At 36.9% G+C, this 20,164-nt stretch overlaps 1 protein-coding gene across 2 annotated transcripts in view; it reads left to right on the top strand.

Annotated features, from left to right (window-relative positions):
• The window catches only part of LOC150083174 (E3 SUMO-protein ligase RanBP2-like), a 621,501-nt gene that overhangs the window by 43,617 nt on the left and 557,720 nt on the right, over positions 1-20,164 (top strand). For both annotated transcript variants that reach the window (XM_090377889.1, XM_090377888.1), the window contains exons 5-6: positions 2,093-2,139; positions 14,572-14,631. In XM_090377889.1, the coding sequence (XP_090234015.1) occupies positions 2,093-2,139; positions 14,572-14,631 (107 nt within the window). The remainder of the gene's footprint in view (positions 1-2,092; positions 2,140-14,571; positions 14,632-20,164) is intronic.

Raw genomic sequence — 20,164 nt, 5'->3', positions numbered from 1 at the left:
ATATCTAGGTATAAGAATTGATGATAGATTATCATTTTATCCACATTTAAATTACTCATACAAAAAAGTTAAAAAAATTTAGTGCAGCAATAATTTGATAAACTAGGTCAGATTGGGGGTTGAAAAGGAGGGTTTAAATTTATACTACAAGGCACTCTTCTTACCCATAGTTGCATATGGAGCATGAGCATGGTACTTCAGAGTTACTAACGTTAAATTTAAACAGATTGTTATAGGTTCAACGCTCAATGCTTTATGTTATTTCTAGTTTGTGCAGAACAGTCTCAACGAATGCTGTGCAGGTTTTGGCCAGGCATTTGCCTCTAGACTTGCATATTGTGTATCAGGCCTTTTGTTGTTACATAAAAAAAAGCATATTGTTTCTTTCATGAATATTACATCTGATGTCACTATAGAGATATCTAAAGATAAGAAAATGTTCTAACACAGTTGATTGGTATATAGCAACAGAGATTAGTGTAACTGGAGAAGTGACTAGATTGTTCATTCCAACGGTTACATTTACTTATGATAGTTAACAACAAATGGTTTTTTCCTTCTATGGTAACGTTGTTTATTTTAACTGAATTTTAAACTACATTACTTTGGTCTGGTCCGCTCTCCTTTATGTACTTACGGTCAACCTGAGACTTGGAGTCATTTATTATATGATTATAGTTTGTATGTTGAACATAGAGAAAGTCTGAAAGTGCAGATTGGTAATTTAGTTAGAGGCTGTGAAAATGATCTTATTGCTAATCAGGCTAAATTTCAAGCACTGCAAGAGTTTTGTGTAACTGTTTTTCAGTGGAGAAGACATTGGAATAATTTAATGCTTACAAATTAAGATTTTGTTAATATACACTTTGATTATCTATGTTTTTCTTTATTATATTTTTATTTTTTTCTTATTTTATTTTTGTAAATTTTTTTTTTTTTTTTTTTTTTTTAATTTTTATTTTAGTATATATTTTATTTTTTTGCTGGCTCTCAGGTGTGGGAAGCCTGGGAGTGGGATTGCTGGCACCCACTGGTATAGCACTACTTCCGGTGGGTGTGGAATTTTGGTGCATGAGGCACTGTTAAAATAGTAGACCAGGCTCAATACTACGTGACTAAGAGCGGCTATTAGGAAGCAGCTGTCCAGGTGCCAGCTGCTCCCTGGTGGTGAAGATGCCTGCCATACAGGCCTGTTTCGCACAGGTTCTGCACAAATTCAGTTTATCAGGTGGAGATAGACAGAAGTCTAGGTGCCATCTTAGACATAATAATAATAATGTGGATGCTAATATGCAGAGATGGGGGAAACCCCTGGTACCGTCAGAGATGACTTTCATCAACCGGTGAAATACCACCACTTTGCTTATTGGAGGCTTGAAGTGGTGAAACCCATGTTTAGTCTCTAGAGCAAAGTTTCCGGCATCCCCCTCTCCCCATACTTCTCCTTCAATCCATGCACGGTACTAATTACTATAGGTTTTGATACCTTTTGTGTTTGGGGTTTTCATTAAAAAAAAAAGACAACTAACACACTGTGGATGCTAATATGGCCGATGATGAGGCAACAACAAACTTACTACAGAGATGCTTATAAGAGTGCAGTCCTTATTAATGAGAGTTAATGAATGTTTAATTTTCATTAATAAGGCCTTCACTCTTAATATTGAGAATTAATAAATGTTTATTTGATGATGGTCACAAATTTGGGGTTGTTATAATATAGTGAGATAAATCATTGGGAGATATAATAATAAATTATAATTGTGATATAAATCATTGTTTGATAAAGTTTTTTTTTTTTTTTTTTTTCTCCTATGGTTTGTGAATTATGGGCCACCTGTACATGTTTACTGTATATGTTAACTGTTTTACCCACTAGCTTAGCCAAACAGATTCTGTTTATTAATGCAGACTGTTTGGCTTAATAGTGGGTAAAAGTTAAATAATGATTAATAATACAATAAAAGTATTATTTTGTACATTATAAAAAAAAGTATAAATTTTAGCATATATTTAATATAGAATATTTGTTTCCAAGAAATTGCCTGAGTTCTTTCATCTATGAAAATTCTTTTTCTAATCTCATTTATAGTTTGTGAACTTTACTGCCAGTTACCAGTTGATCACGAAACAGCTAGAGTAAGTGTATTTATGTTTGTGTGTGTTATTATTGAATTAAACTATTTTTGATTGTTACATTTTTGCAGCAGTAATGCAGAATGCAAGTAATGCAGTAATGCAAATTTAGAATGCAAGGCCCTAACACTCCCATTATTACATATAGATGAAGACTATCAAATTGCAGTTATGCACATGTGGCAGGCATCTTTGTTTTTTTTGCTGTTAAAATGGTTTGGATTTTTAATAAGTCAATATGCCAAAAGGTGTCTGGTATACAGGAAATTATAATAATGACCAAAGGTTCAGGTGATTAGATTTTCAGCAAGTGAACAGTTAAAGCAAAATTAGATTAATATAATTCCTAAGAAGTGTGCTTTATTCAGTCCTATCTTCTGGGTGAAAAATAATAAATTGCATCTTACACCTGAAATTGAAAACATAATATTCTGCGTATATACAGTTTTTAATGCAATTTTTCGGACATTATTCCATTTGATACAGAACGTAGTTTAAAATTGGTACTATTCTATCTCTTTTATTTCATTCCATTTTAAAGCCACATTGAGTTTAAATTTAATAAAAGTCTTTTGAAATAAAATATTTCATATGCTAATTATAATTATAAGAAATTAATAATAATGTTCTTATAGTTCATGTAGTTCTTATCTTTCTATACATTAAAATAATTTTCCTCCTAGTGATATTTATTCAGCCAATGGGAGAAGAGGGATGCGGTTTATGGGGTAATACGTAACAAATACTAAAATGCGTAACAGAATCTTTTACTGTGGTAAACAAACTTCTGTTATAGTGTGATCATGCTAGATAAACCTTGTGCACGCACTTTGTTTATCTTACATGACCACGCTGTACCATTCTAGATTTCCATATGTAACGTATTTATATATTCATAGTTGAGAAACAGACACACACACACACACAGTGTCGACAGCTTCTGTAAGTAATTTATTTTATTTTATCAAAAGAAGTGTGCAGGGGGCAAAGCCCCCTAGTAATTATTATTATTATTAATTTTCTAATTAATATGTATGATCGGTAGTTTTTATTATTAATGCTCTTATAATTATTCTTAAATAATATGTATATATATTTATACACCAATGAGCCAAAACATTATGACCAGTAAGTCATTATGCAAATCGAAGCAACTACGGCACATGTGCAGGTCAGGACATGGTATAAAAAACCACCTGATACTGAGCTCTGTTAATAAGTGTTACTCTTGTTCTTCAGATGGGAAAGGTAGCGGACTTAAGTGAGTTTGACAAAGGCCAAATTGTAATGGCCAGACGACTGAGTCAGAGCATATCTAAAACGGCATGGCTGGTAGGGTGCTCATGGTCAGCTGTGTTAATACCCACCAAAAGTGGTCCGAGGAGGTGGACCCACGAACCGCCGGCGAGGTGTTGGACGACCATGGCTCATCGATGCTCGAGGTGAGCGAAGGCTCTCCCAGATGGAACATGGCAACAGAAGGGCGACTGTGGCGCAACTCGCCGGTAATTGGAATGCTGGTGATGGGAGTAATGTGTCACAACACAGTACATCGAACCCTGCTGAAAATGGGACTGCATAGCCACAGTCTGCTATGAGTGCCCATGCTAACCATGGTGCACCGGCGACAGCACCTACAATGGACACAACGAGCATCAAAACTGGACCTGGAGTGATTGGAAGAAGGTCATCTGGTCCGATGAATCATGTTTCCTACTGCACCATGTGGATGGCCAGGTACGTGTGCATCATTTACCTGGGGAAATGATGGCACCTGGATGCACCATGGGACAAAAACAAGCTGGTGTGGCGGTGTCATGCTTTGGGCGATGTTTTGCTGGGATACCCTGGGTCTAGTCATCCGTGTGCTGGGCACTCAGATGTCTACCACCTACCATTTTTTTTTTTTTTTTTTTAATGAAAACCCCAAACACGAGAGGTATTAGAACCTATAATACTTAGCACCGTGGTTGGGTGGAAGGTTGAGAAGATGAAGGAAGATATTTGTTGACATTAGACTTGAATGGCAGTTGAATGAATAAATGAGGAAGATTAAAAGTTGGTTCTGTGAGTTGGAAGTTAGACAGAAAATGGATGTTGGCTGGTAGTGGCATGTGTCGGACTGTTTTGAAAGAGAGAGTGGGAATTATAGAAGCCAATTCAGAAGAACAGTGCCCATGGAAGTATCTGTAGAAAAGGCATGCAGCAGAAACAGTACATCTATGAGACAGAGAGTGGAGAGACTCTGTTAGACAGGAATCATTAATTAATCTAAGTGCCCTCTTCTGAATGGAATCTAGAAGCCTGAGAGAGGTTTTGGGTGCACCGCCTCAGATGTGGGAACAATATTCCATGGTAGGGCGGATTTTCGATTTGTACGGAGTGAACAGCTGTTTGGAAGAAAAGTAACGCCAAGAGCGAAAGAGAAAACTAAGTTTTTTAGATGCAGAGGAAGCAATATTTGTAATGTGCTTGTGCCAAGAGAGATTAGAAGTCAGGGTAATCCCCAAAAGAGATATATCATCTTGCCTAGAAATTGGAGTGTCACTAAAGATAAGCATAGGAGCAGAAGGATCCTTTTTGCGAGATATAAGACAAGACTGAGTTTTAGAAGGGTTGAAATCAACTGAGTTGTCTTTGCCCCACCGGAGAATTACCTGCAGATTGGCATTTAAGGAATTGGTAGCGGATATTCAAGAAGTTGAAGCTGATTGAGCAGGGCAAGGCTTTTTCAAAATGGAAAGTGGAATTCAATGTGCCATCATCAGCAAAACTATGGATAGGATTTCCAGTCAATGGAAGAAGGTCATTAATATACAGTAGGAAAAGAGTGGGGGAAAGAACTGAACCTTGGGAGGACACCAGCATGAGTGGAGAAGTTAGAAGACAGAGCTATCTACCATCACCCTCGGTGAGCGATAAGAGAACACTGGATAACCAATTACAAAAAACAGTTGACAAACCATAAGATGGAAGCTTGTTTAGAAGTCCTTTATGCCGAACACGATCGAAAGCCTTTGAGATGTCAAGGGCAGCTGCTTGTGTTTCACCAAACTTTTCCATTGAATTTGTCCATAAATGGGTAACATAAGCCAGAATATCACCAATGGATCGACACTGACGGAATCCATACTGGTGATCATTGATCAGACAGAAGGTTTCTAGGTAGTTTAAGAGTTGGCGGTTAATTGATTTCTCCCTTTCTTTAGAAAGAGTAGAAGTAATTACAATGGGACGATAATTGAATGGGAGGGACTTGTCACCCTTTTTAGGAACTGGCTGGATATTATCAAATTTCCAAGTAGAGGAAAAAACACCTTTGGAATAAGAAAGTGAAAAAAAGGTAGCAAAGAACAGGAGTAAGTTCAGGAGCACATGTTTTGAGAACAAGTGGAGAAATACCATCAGAAGATTCGTCAAAATCCTTCTAACATCCTTTTGACGGAAGACCACAGGAGGCATTGAATGGAGCATGTTGGGAATGGTTGTAGGTGTTTTACCAAGATCATTAATACCTGAGTTGGAAGAAAAATGGGATGCTACCAGGACAGCTTTATCCTTGGCTGAAGTGACAATAGAACCATTTGGTTTTGACAGAGGTGGGAGCACAGATGGGCAAAAGTTGCGGCCAGTAACTTCGGCAAGAGACCAGAATGTTCGGCTACCATTAGGTCAAGAAGCAAGTTTTCTACTCTTAGCATATTCAAAATCTAGTTTGGACTGATTAATAACTTCTTTACAATTGTTGCGAGCTTTGGTGCAGGCAGAAAATGAAACTGAAGAATTAGAAACAAGCCAATTACGATATGCAACATTCTTCTCTTGAACAGCCTTAGCACGTTTATTGAAAATCAAGGTTTACATAAAGGACAAGATTTTAAAGTGGAGTGTGGAATAAAGAATTCCATTCTTACAAGAATAATTTCACTGACACGATCAGAACAAACATTGACAACAGAAGTTTTGAAACAGTAGTCCGACCAAGGAAAAGAAGAAAAGAAATCTCGCAGGTCATCCCATTTTGCATTCTTGTAATGCCAAACAATATTAGGTTGGGAATAGCCATGAGATAAAGTCCCCATTGGAGAAGAGACAATCATCAAGTTGTGATCTGAGGTACCTGAAGGACCACTCACTTCGACCATGTACTTGGAAGGGTTGTTTGTCCCAAAAAGATCAGGCGTGTTGGCTGTATGGTTAGGATTGTCTGGTATTCTTGTAGGTAAATGTACAATATATGCAAGGTCATTAGAGATTGCAAAAGCCTCAGCATATCGACCAGCTGGGTCGTTGTGACTAGAAAAGGGAAGCCAGCTGGGTCGTTGTGACTAGAAAAGGGAAGCCAGTTGGAGTTGAACATTAAAATCACCAAGGAAAATTACCTCACTGTTAGGAAAGTTGGACTGGAGAAAGTCAAGTCACAAAGAGGAAGTCAAAGAGCTCCAAGTGATTAGTGGAGTTGGGAGAACGGTAGAGACAGTAGATAAATTTGACACAATGAGGTAGAGAGATTTTAAGCCAGAGAAGATCGAAGAGAGGTGATTCTAAATAACCAATTCTCTGATGGAATATCAGAACGGACATATGCACAAGAACTGCCTTTGAGGCGAAAGGAATCGTACAGCAAATAATTTGGACAACTGAGATGAGCAGTAGTTGAATCAACTGATAACTGAGATTCTGTCAGAAAAAGTACAGGCACCTCTGTAGCCAGGTGGGAAGGAGCAACAGTGCGTAGCACACGCTTCTTGATTAGACCGGGGTTCAAGTCTGTCACCACCAAATGCGGAGGATGCGGAAAGGTCAGGGAATGACCACCGCACCGGAGCAATATGGCCTTAGTTGCTTATGCTCCTAAAAAAAAAAAAAAAAACCAAATAGAAAAAGTACATGGGGTTTGGCAGATTTCGAGTGGAAATGGACATCGTTGAGATTAGTATTGAGACCACGTATATTTGTGAAATGAACTAGGGAGTGTTTTGGAGGTTGAGATCTTTTTTCAGATTAGCTTACTCTATTAGTGTGACAATTCATGGTGTATTCAATAGTAAGAAAAAGTGGGGGTGGGGACATGCTGTTATGAGGTAATGAAATTTTTGGATATGGCATACACATTATCTGGCAGAGTAGAGGTAGCAAGATTATACACTAGCTGATCCTGAAGCCTTTTAAAGAGTTACCAATAGGTTCGGTCTGGTGTACTAACTAGCGGCCGGTCTGCGAACACCGTTTAGAGCTGTACCCTCGAAATGTAAGGAAGATTGGATCTCTCCGTGATGTTCATCATAACCGCAAAAGTCATCAGTCAAACTGCATGATGGAAGAGTTGCTGACCAGGTACACCCTTTCATGGTAATGGTCTTCCCCTCTGGTGGGTGCTGTCTTTTAGCAGGATAATGCACCATGCCACCCTGCCCTGATTGTTCGAGACTGGTTCGCAGAACATGAATAAGACTTCCAGGTATTGGCCTGGCCTCCAAATTCCCGAGACATCAATCCCATTGAGCATCTGTGGTTTGTGTTGGAACAGTAGCTCTGATCTGCGGTGGCTCAATTACAGACCTTACAGGAGTTAAAGGATCTGCTGGGTACGTGTTGGTATCAGATACCACAAGACACATTTAGAAATCTTGTAGCATTCATGCCTCGCTGGGTACAAGCTGTTTTGGGTGCACATGGAGGACCAGCATCATATTCGGTAGGCGGTCATAATGTTTTGGCTCATCTGTGTATATATAATTATTATTTTTTTTCTTTGCAATTGAAGAAATGTGTGCTTATTTGCATCATTTGGTTGTCTAATACTGACTGCTAACAGTACTTTCTTGTGTATGTATGCACTTAGGGCTGGCTATGAGTTAGAGTTTATCATCCAATCATTACATATCTCCTTAAATGATAGCATGGCAAAAAAATTAATTCAATTTTTTAAAACAAAACAAAACTAAAAAAAATAAAATGCTAAAAAATTAGCATATAGCTAAAACTCTTAAACAATTATTGGATGGTTTTCAGAATGATTTATATAGGAAGTTTGACTTTGTGTGCATGGTGTCAAAACCAGGATTCATTACTCTCTCTGATTGCTGTGTTCATAGTTATGTCTTTCCCAAAAGTCTTGGGCAATATGCAGCCAACAGATTGGTCGAAAATCTTTTATGGATTTAGGATTCTTGGTTTTTGCAATAGGTTTAAAAAAGTAGTTGTTCCATCACCTTAAGCTTTATTTTTTTATGGTGATTCTATTTTATATTTTATTTTATTTTAAATATGCAGGGGGACATCAATTTATGAATGTGTGGAATGCTTTGCTAATAAACAGTGGGAAGCCATTTGGTCTGGCTGTAGCCTTGTGCAATCTATCAGCGACTTCAATCAGGTGCTCTTGGGAACAGTTGAAAGGTTTGGTCTATTGGATGTTTGAACATATGACAGTGTTTGTCGTAGGTGCCTGTCAGTAAGATGCCCAAAAGCATTATCTGCCCACCTCATAGGAGGTGGGTTCAAGTTTGGTTCCTTGGAATGCTTGGAGGAGTAGATACTTTTGGATTATAAGAGATGGGTGTGGATTATATGCACCCATTTGTCTTTTAAGTTTAAGGAAGAGTGCTTTCTCATTTTTAAAATAGATGTGATCAGGTAAGGAGGTAGTTTACCTTCATTTCCTGAATGCCCTTTGTTTCTTTCAGCATTCTAAGGCAGATTATGAGAATTCTTTGGCTAATAGTGTGAGGAAAAGTAGCATGAAAATCTTTGCTTATCTTAACAGTAGTTGGAAAGAGTTGTTTTTCATTTGTCTCTGGTTTTCATAGATTACAGGTTTCCTGTGATCTGTTAAAACAAGAAGTTAGCTCAACTTTAGGACTGAGCAAAGCTTCCATTTTGAGGTCTGCCAAACATGTAATATAAATCAAATGCCTGTGTCAGTACATCAGAGTGACATTTTTGAATTTTTAACCCAGGAAATATATCAGAAAGAAAGAAGTACTCCACATTAACATGTACCTCTGGAATGCAAACTTGCATCCAAACAGACTGCAGTTTTTGTGCCTTAATTCAAATATGCATTCATTCAATTGCAATAAATATATGGGCGCCGTCAAGGGAAAGGCGCATGAAATGAACAATTGAACAGTATTGGCACTCTGATTCGTGGGCTGTTGTATTACAGCTGGGATTTCACTTAGCATCAATTACACTGTCTAGAGTGCTAGAAAAGCTTTATACTTGATTCACAGTTTCATTTGTTTTTTTTTCTTATGTTGAAGTTGTTTTATTTAGTGTAGTGTTTTGAACAAGGAGAAATGGTAAAAATTTTTGGAGATTATTTTTTTGTTGAATTTTAATTCTTTAGTTTGTGAAAAACAAAGCATTGTCCTTAGTTTGTGTCTACTGATAAAATTTTGTGTTAAAAGTGTTTTCCTATAAAGTTTTATCCTAAAAGGTTGTTATAATGGATCCACAGCATGGGATGATAAATGCAATGATAAATATGGTTTGTTTGGAGCATTAGCAACTAAAGCCATATTGCTCCGGGATATACGGTGGTCATTCCCTGACCTTTCCGCATCCTCCGTATTTGGTGGTGACGGGCTCGAACCCCGGTCTAATCAAGAAGCGTGTGCTACGCACTGCTGCTCCTTCCCACCTGGCTACGGAGGCGCCTACAGCATGGGATCAGGGCTGAAAAGGAACAGGGATGGACAGTATATTGAAGCTGTTGACATTGAATCAGCTCTTTATAATATGTCATCTAATACTGAAATTCAAGTGATATGGATTCTGAATCTCATTCAGATACATCTGTTGATGTTAGAATGCTACAAACAATAAATTCTGGCATTACTTGGAGTAATTCTTCATAGATGAACTCCATTTATTAAAAAGCAGTGCCTATTTGTTTTAGTGTCCCAGAGAAGTTCCCCACAGAACCACATAAAGGACTCTCGCAGATATAAGTGGCAGTGCATTATAGCCAAAGTAGCTTATGCGCCATCAAACTGCCATAACAATAAGTGGCAGTGATATATAAACATGTTAAAATGAATTTATTATAAAAGCATAATATTTCAGGACTGATACCAATTTCTTGATCACATGGAAAATAACTAAATATTTTTATAAGGAACTTCCATTATATTACGCTGTTTATTGTGATGGTCATAAGAGCATGAAGTGAGTAATCATGTTTCTTGAAAAATGTGTATACACTGCATGTGATAATTTATGCTGAAGTTTTATAAGTTATATTTTATTTCTGAAAAATATTGAGCCTTAAATTTTTGCTTAATGTTCTACTGCTGAATATTCACTACCACGTTCCAGATGGTGTGCCTAAAAGCACACTATCTGGCACATGTGAACCCTTCATGTACTATGGAGTTACCATGAAGGCAATGATTCAAAATTGGTACTTCTTAATGTATTCATTATCTTGATAGTATAGTATATATAAGGGAAAAAATATATAATTTTTAATATTATTTGAATTAATTTATTTTTTATAAATTAACATTGAGCCAAGATTAAAAATTATTACAACAGCTAGTTGATATTTTATAAGCATTTAAATGCACATTTAGATATCTTTTAAGCATATATGGCAAAAATATATTTGTAAAAGTTTTAAAATGTCTTATGCGTTTCAATATATATGCTTTGTTTTAATTTCTTTAAAAATTTAAAGAATTTTTTAAAAATTTGAATTTCAGAGCCAGATTTAGCATTAGCATTAGTAGAGGCATATGATGCAAGAAAGCAAGCTTATGCAGCATCAGCCAAAAAAAAAACCCCACTTCCATTTCACCCCTCCGTTCGTTCGAAATACCTGTCCAGCTGAGCCTTAAATTTATTTAGGCTATCAACTTCCACAACAAGGGATGGAAGTCTGTTCCACCAGCCAACTACCAGCTGGCTAAAGGCAAATTTCCACACATCTATCCTACATCTGTCTTTCCTCAATCTGAATTTATGCCCTCTCAGGTGATTATTCTGAGCAAGAGGAAGAATCCCATCAGCATTGAGCATGCTCAAACCATTCAAGGCTTTATACACCTCTATCAGATCACCTTGCCGGTGCCTAGTCTCTAGACACTGTAATTTGCAAAACTTAAGCCTTTCTTCGTAAGAGCAACCCTTTGTTCCATTCACTATTGTTGTTGCCCTTCTCTGTACTCGTTCCAGCATCTCTACATCCTTCTTGAAATGAGGCCTCCAGACCTGTATACAGAACTCAAGTTTTGTGGCCTGACCATTGCCTTATACAAGGGAACAATCACCTCCTTATCCCTGCTAGAAAAATTCCTGTATATCATTGACAAGACACCATGAGCTACTCTTGCAGCCAGTCTGCACTGCTCAGAGAACTTCATATCTGCCTGCACAATTACCCCCGTCCTTTTCATTCTCTACCACTGTCAGTGTAGTACCACAGAGTTGATACGTTGCTCTGGGGTTGCTGTTTCCCATATGTAGTACTTTACATTTGTCAATGTTAAACTTCATTTGCCACCTCTCAGCCCATCTGCTCAACCTTTCCAGATCCTGTTGCAACAGCATAGCGTCAGTAGCGTCCTTAACAACCCTGCCAACCTTTGTATCGTCTGCAAACTTGGACATTAAGCTTGATATACCATCATCAATATCATTTATAAATACAGAAAACAATAATGGACCCAACACTGAACCCTGAGGGACTCCACTAATAACATTAGCATTAGCATTTTTAGCATTAGTAGAGGCATTTGATGCAAGAAAGCAAGCTTATGCAGCATCAGCCAAAAAAATTAAAGTAAAATAAATAAATAAAAAATAACCACTTCCACTTCTCCCCTCTGTTCGTTCGAAATACCTGTCCAGCCGAGCCTTAAACTTATTTAGGCTATCAACTTCCACGACAAGGGATGGAAGTCTGTTCCACCTACCAACCACCCGCTGGCTAAAGGCAAATTTCCGCACATCTATCCTACATCTGTCTTTCCTCAATTTGAATTTATGCCCTCTCAGGTGATTATTCTGAGCAAGAGGAAGAATCCCATCAGCATTGAGCATGCTCAAACCATTCAAGGCTTTGTACACCTCTATCAGATCACCTCGCTGCTGCCTAGTCTCCAGACACTGTAATTCGCAAAACTTAGCTTTTCTTCGTAAGAGCATCCCTTTGTTCCATTCACTAATCTTGTTGCCCTTCTCTGTACTCGTTCCAGCAGCTCTACATCCTTCTTGAAATGAGGTCTCCAGGCCTGTATACAGTACTCCAGGTGTGGCCTGACCATTGCCTTATACAAGGGAATAATCACCTCCTTATCCCTGCTAGAAATATTCCTATATATCATTGACAATACACCATGAGCTACTCTTGCAGCCCGTCTGCACTGCTCAGAGAACTTCATATCTGCCTGCACAACCACCCCCAGATCCCTTTGATTCTCTACCACTGTCAGTGTAGTACCACAGAGTTGATACGTTGCTCTGGGGTTGCTGTTTCCCATATGTAGTACTTTACATTTGTCAATGTTAAACTTCATTTGCCACCTCTCAGCCCATCTGCTCAACCTTTCCAGATCCAGTTGCAGCAGCATAGTGTCAGTAGTGTCCTTGACAACCCTGCCAACCTTCGTTTCTTCTGCAAACTTGGACATTAAGCTTGATATACCATCATCAATATCATTTATAAATACAGAAAACAATAAAGGACCCAATACTGAACCCTGAGGGACTCCACTAATAACATTAGTCCACAATGAATAACATTGATCACCACTCTCTGTCTTCTCCCCCTCAACCACCCCTTTATCCATAGCAGCAGTTTGCCTCCAATGCCACACTGCTCCAATTTGTGCAGCAGTCTTCCATGTGCAACAGTATCAAAAGCCTTTCTAAGATCCAAGTATATAATATCAAAGTTATTCCCTGCATCCATTTCTTTTGTGACTGCATCATAGTATCCAATCAAATTGGTCAGGCAAGACTTCCCCTTAACAAAACCATGCTGTGTCTGAGCTATAACTGAAGTCTTGTCTAGATGATCCTGCAGTGCTTCTTTAACCAGTGCCTCCATTAATTTTCCGGGAACAGAAGTTAAACTCACAGGTCTATAATTACTTGTGTCAGCCTTTGATCCTCCTTTGTGAATTGGGGTCACATTTGCACATCTCCAGTCCATGGGTACCTTCCCTGAGTCCAAGGAAGCTCTCATAATTATGGCTAAGGGTTTGCTTACTTCCATTGCTGCCTCCTTTAATATAACTGGATAGTTCCATCCACCCCAGGTGCCTTTCTTGTGTTTATATTCAACAATTTTTCCTCCACTTTACTCTCAGTCATTACAAGATTCTCTAGCTTACTGCCTGCCAGAGTTGAATACACCTCTGGCATTCCCCTCGCTGAATAACTCCTCATGTGTGAATGTCGATGCAAAATATTCATTTAGTTTGTTAGCTACCTGAGCAGGATCATCAACAGTTGACCTATCGATATCAAGTGGACCAATCTGATTCATCCCCTTCCTTCTAGAGTTTACATAAGTAAAGAACTCTTTGCTTTTCTTCGCATCCTTTGCCAAGGATTTCTCGTAATCTGCCTTCGCCTGCCTAACCTCCTTTGTAACTTGGTTACAGATCAACTTGTATCTATCATAGGCTTCTGTGTCACATGTTAATTTGTATGTATCCCATGCATTTTTCTTCTCTGCCATATGGCTCATTAGTTCATCTGACATCCATTTAGGCCTGAACCGTGAACAATATTTCTTAGTTGGTATGTAAAGCCTAGTAGCTTCCAAGATAAGTTCTTTGAATGCTTCCCATTTTGAATTTGCTGTTGGTAACATCATCATTTGCTTTTGTCAATTTCTCATGCTTGATTGAATTTCTGCAATCAAGTGCATAATATATATGAATCAGATTGCAAGTAAGTTGACAATAAATCTGCAATGAAATAAAAATATTGTATGCTGATATAATTACAAAAGTTCACTTTTATTTTTTAATATTGCACACAATAATGATGGTAATGTGGAATTACCATCATTATAGTGTGCAGAAAAGTGCTGTTGTGTTTAGAAATTTTGTCATATCAGTGGCCCATTAGTGACTGCTGTATTTGGCTAGCAAATCTGAGCTAGCTGAATACTAGCAATAAATAATGGCAAGAAGACAAAAATTAAAATAAGATTTCCACTTTATACAATCAGCAGCATAGGCAACTATCAACTGTCAACCAAACATATACAAAATAATTTTTTTTTTTTTTTTTTTATTTAAACCTAACTCCAACATTTTTCCATTTAAGCAGAGTCTTGCTGGAAATTTTTTGAATTTTTTTTTGTCAAATCAGTCACTTAAAAAAATAGGAATAAATATTGTAATCTTTTTATTAAAATTTTTTTTTTCGTTTTTTTAACATAATAAGACCTACTTTGATTTTGCTGTATAGTACTGGGCTGACCGAGGTGATCAGTTGTTTCCACATCATGAAATTGTGTTTCGTCTTAGGGTAAGTAGCAATTTATAAGAATTAATATTTTAATACTATACAAAATGTCTTTTTTTTCCTATCTATCTATATATTTTTAGTATTGTGCTGTCCTAGAATGAAAGGAATATTTATCATTGCTACTACAGAAAATATATACCACTTGTATTAAAGCAGTCATCTGCAAGGTCATACACACACACACATCTGCCAAATTCTTTTGATTTAGTTAGATGTTTTCTGATAATCAGACATCTTTCAGTTTTAATAATGGTTTTCAGTAAAGTTTATATTATTTTTCATATGTGCAGATGCAATTTTTTCAATTATAGCCCTAATGAATTTAATGAATTTAACAGTGTGCACTTAAAAGCCAATGATAAGCCATTTTCCTCACATTTAGGCTAATTATAGAAACCATATTTCAGTATAAGTATGTATGATGTTAGATGAAAAAATATTTTATTTTTGAAATAAAGGTTTTACTTTTAATATTTAAATTTCAGTGCTTTTTTTTTTTTTTTAAATAGCGTTAATGATGATGGATAATGGTGATTAATGTATCATGGTGCCCTACACATAACCATTATCAGTCATCATCATTAATCATCAAATGCATTATTGTAGTTGTAGTTAAAAAAGGCCAGAATAGTTTAAATACATAAATATTTTTGCTGTAGCATTTCATTTTTTAAAGTAATTTATTTGCGAAAGAAGAAAAAGAGTGTTACTTTGAATTTGAACGATGTGATTAATCTGTGATTGTCAACTTCTATAAGTTGGCATAAATTAACTGTCACAGATTATGGCATGCTATAGTCAGCTTTAACCATGTTGAAGAACTTATAAAAGCCTTGAAATACTGTGTATACGTGTATACTTGAAATATGTTTGTGTAAATTGCTGAATGAAAATGCAAAAGATGAAATAGTTGTTATGCAAACTTTCAAGGTTTGCTACCTTTGCTACCAGTATTATTATACTGCTTTTGATACATTCATGTTAAGAGGAAAAAAAAAAAGCACAAAAATGTTAATTCATTTGATTAAAACATTTCATTTAACAAATTAAAAAAAAAGTTAGTTTAAAGGAAATTAAGATGATAAACTGCACATTTGAATAGACTAACTTCAGTCTGTAGTAATTATATGGGCTGTCTATGAAGATGTATATCAGGCAAAGATAGAGATGATCTAATGTATTCTTTGAGTGGCATAATGCATAGGCAAACTATGTTGTTTGAAGATAGCAAAGCACTCAAAACCTACCTTGGTATTATGTTTATTTCCGAATTGTTACTTTTTCAGGACGTGCGTGCATGTGTGTGCGTGTGCGTGCGCGCACGCGCAAATTGGGTTTTCTGAAAAGAAAATTTAAATTTTATTCTTATTTTTATACAGATATATGATAATAACTTTTTATCATCAATTTGCTGTACATAGAATGAATAATTTGAAATATGTATACAATTATATATATAAATCGTGTTGAAAAGAAGTAATGTTCTATAACGAAATTCATTGTGATCTATCAGTATATTTTTTTAAGAAAATAAAAACATTACTTTGCCTTACCTTTTGTATGTTTTGCAGACCCCTGGAACTGGTCTATGGACCCTCAGGGGTCTGCGGACCTCAGTTTGGGAAATCCTGTACTAGAATTTTACCTCTAGGATTATCTGAAATTCATTGCTTACACAACACCCATTGACAACATAAATGCTTCATGAATGTGTAGAACTAGGATGATAACAAATCCAAACAGTACTTGGAAATTTTGAATACATCAGCAGCCCATTGATTAGGTGTGTTTAGGCATGTGTCCAAATTCAAGACCACTTTGAACACTTCTTGTAAAGGTAAGGTGAATAATTGTTGGAGCACAAAATTGATTGTAACTCAGAAACAAAGTGATTTCAGCCATTTGTTTATACCTAGTACATTCAAAATATTCCTGGAATTTCACACTGGTATTTAGATGGTTTTTGTGGTGTGGTGTGGCTGCAAGATTTTGTGGTATTGCCGATGACCTGAGTGTGCATGTATGCCTAGGTGGAACTGACTCAAGGACTTTGAGTGGTTTAATCCATTTAAACATGGACAAGAAACACTGGTAGAGAACCTCATGGTGGATGCCCTTCCTTCAATGTCACAAATTGACAAAAATGCCACAAAAGTTATGGAACTTCAGTGAAATAATAGGCGAATGACTGTTGTTGTGATTGCTCATGAAGCTGGACTGTCACTGTCTGTAGGTTCAGTACGCACAATCCTGATGTAAGATTTAGGGATGCATTGCATGTGTGCAAAGTTTTTTTCACACTTGTTGTTGGATGACCAAAGCCATTGCAGGTGATCTGTTTGAAAAATCTATGCAGGATCTGAGCTTCCTAAAAAAGTGGTCACTGAGGATGACAGTTGGGTGTTTGCCTGCAACCCAAGACTAGGGTAGAATCATCCAAATGGCACACAAAAATGTCCCCATGGACCAAGAAGTCTTGTGCAACAAAATCCAATGTAAAATTTTTTTTTTTGCAAAATTGTTTTTTTTTTAAAACAATGAGGGCATAGTGCACCTGGGCCACCCACCTGGGTGGGGTCCAGATGCTGCAGAAAGCATCTGGGGCCCCCTTTCTCTATTATTCTCTATGTGCTAATTATGTTAAGAGCATTATAAGAAAGAAAAACAAATGCATAGAATTATGAAACTGTAATACAATGCATTAATGGGTAAAATCAAGGTGCAACTTGCCATAAAAACCAAAACAGTAGCAATTGCAATATGGAAAAATAAAAAATAATGAACATGGGTTAAAATTGCTATGCACTGGGACCTTGGGTTTTGAGGGACTTCTTCATTTGGCAAGAGAATGTACTCAAGTACTGAAGAAACACACTGGATTAAAAAAAATAATAATAAAAAAAAAAACACACGCACAACCCTGTGTGTGTGTGTGTGTGTGTGCGTGTTGACATGGGGAAAAGATATATTAGATAATGTTCATACAGCAGAGAGCTTATTTGGTATGTGTGTGTTTGCACATTAAGTACTAGTAGTAATTTAGTTTCAAAGTACTTTATGGCTAAAGCTTCATATGTTAGAAGTTTACTTGAAGAAAGTTTGATTTAATTTTGCTTGATCAATATTTTGGCTGGTGACATTCGTTAACAGAATGTTTTAATAGTTCTGTGTAACTGTATTCTGAAGATAAGCTGAGTTTGGTGGTACGTGCATGTTTGATGGTTTCTATCTGTTTGTGGCCATGTACCTGGCATTGCAACCCTCCTGACATGAGATTGTGTAAACAGTATTGTTTATATTGTATAAGGAAGTGTAATTATTATTTTTATTTACATTCAACCTGTGTGGTGGGTGGAAAAGAACAAAGCTATGTCTGTTCTTTGATGGAATACTTTGTCTGTGCACTAATTATGTGTGATAAGGTAATACAGTGCAACTTCCCTTAATGGAAGCCTTTCTGAAAGGGGTACCTTGTTGTGGACATTCAGGATTCTTCATCTGTCCATCCAAAAAAGCATGATGCATACTGACTCCCAGAGTGTGCTTATAGCTTTACAGAATATCTTTTCTCATAACATCATTTAAGCGTCTCCGTAGCCAGGTGGGAAGGAGCAGCAGTGCGTAGTACACGCTTCTTGATTAGACCGGGGTTCGAGCCCGTCACCACCAAATACGGAGGATGCGGAAAGGTCAGGGAATGACCACCGCATATCCCGGAGCAATATGGCCTTAGTTGCTAATGCTCCTAAAAACCAAATAATAATAACAACAACATCATTTAATAAAGTTCATAAAATTCAGACTGATGCATATCCAGGAACTCCAGTGAGTGGTCATCTTCTGCTGGATCCCAGCATGGCCTGAGATCCAGCAGAAGATGACCAGGAAACCAGGAAATGAATGTGTGGACTATGCTGCTAAACATCCATCCAACACAGAATTATCACATTATTATGTTCCTTATCTTGACTACAAATGTAATATGTGATAATATATGAAGAATACTCAAAGAACAATGGCAAGCTCAAATGCCTAATTAAACTCCTTCAAATTAAACCTGAACTACAGTTATGGACCTCCAGCTTTCGTTTAAGCAGAAGGGTGCAAGTAATCTTAGCCAGAGCACGAACTGGCCACGGTCAACTTACTCACCTTTATCTCCTCACAGGTAATGATTCTCTACACTGTACACAGTGCAACTCTGCATACAATGAAGCATATCCTTGTTGAATGTAACACCACTGCGTGGCAAGTCTCATTCAGCTTTCTGCCAAACCTTAAAGAACCCCTGACACTACCTTGTCATAGGTCACAATGCTAATCTGCTGCAGTTTTTCCAGTTTATTAAACAGATAAAAATTACATGATTGTTTTTGACTGATGCACCACATCACATCAGATGAATGGTACACATGCATCATGACTGCCATGGCAGTCGTGATGCATGTGTACCATTCATACTATTGATAGGTGCAATATGGCCTAAGTAGTCCTTGTACCAAAAATAATAATAATAATAATAACAACAACAGTAGTATTTTCATATAAGTATCGACCGATGATGCTGAAAGCAGGCACCCCAACAAACAGTAACGTTTTGGCTGTGAAATGGTTGTTCATGAAGTTGATGTAGATTTTAAATTGCCCAATATCTAAAATTTAGTTTACTTACCTGCCTATTCAAATGAAAGTGGACCTTGTCATTTTTGATTAAATGATTGATTTACATAGATGAATTTCTGTAATCTGTTCCTCTGTAGGAATAGATTACAGAAATTCAAATGTGTATCCAAATTACAAACAAGTAATTCTTGAACCATTGCATTTTATAGGAACTTTTGGTATACGGTCGTATATGGTGTACACTTTCCCCAATATGTTCAATTCTCTTGATAGACGAACAGATCTTTGAGGACTGTTTTGTAACATTGCTCTGATACTTTCAAGTACAGGCAACCCGCGTATGACACAGTACTTCTACAACATGGTTTCGCTCTAACACAATTGATAAATTGTGGCAATCCTTGAACAACATGGTACTTATATAACATGGTTAGAGAATTTTGATAAACCTCGAAATTCTCTAACTGTGGTATAACGGGGTATTTTTGAGCTTTTGTGCATGGGGGGGGGGGACTCTGCTTTTATGTTGAATGTAATTTTTCAAAATTTTTTTTTTTTTTTTTTTTTGAATCCCTGCTGTTGACTCGCTAGTCAAAAAAAAATATTGAGAAATCCCTGTATTTTATTTTGTTGGGAAATTCCCTTGTTACGTTCTGTGCTGTTGAACTTGTGGAAAAATCTAGATTTAAAAGTTTTATTACTATTGGATAGCACACCAAGCTATCCAAAAGATTTAAGTCATCCATATGTTGAAGTTATGTTCCTACTGACACAGTTGTACTGGGTTAAAAAAACTTCTTCATTCAGCCGTTAGATCGAGGCATTACCTTTAAAACTCATTCCATCAGAAAATCATTACAATGGGTTTTGGAAAAAATTGATTCCGAATCTATTGAAGTAATGGAGGCAT

The sequence above is a fragment of the Mastigoproctus giganteus genome, chromosome 7 (genome assembly GCF_048544385.1).
Source record: "Mastigoproctus giganteus isolate SK-2022 chromosome 7, ASM4854438v1, whole genome shotgun sequence".
NCBI lineage: Eukaryota > Metazoa > Arthropoda > Arachnida > Uropygi > Thelyphonidae > Mastigoproctus > Mastigoproctus giganteus.
This window is presented reverse-complemented; position numbering and strand designations above follow the sequence as displayed.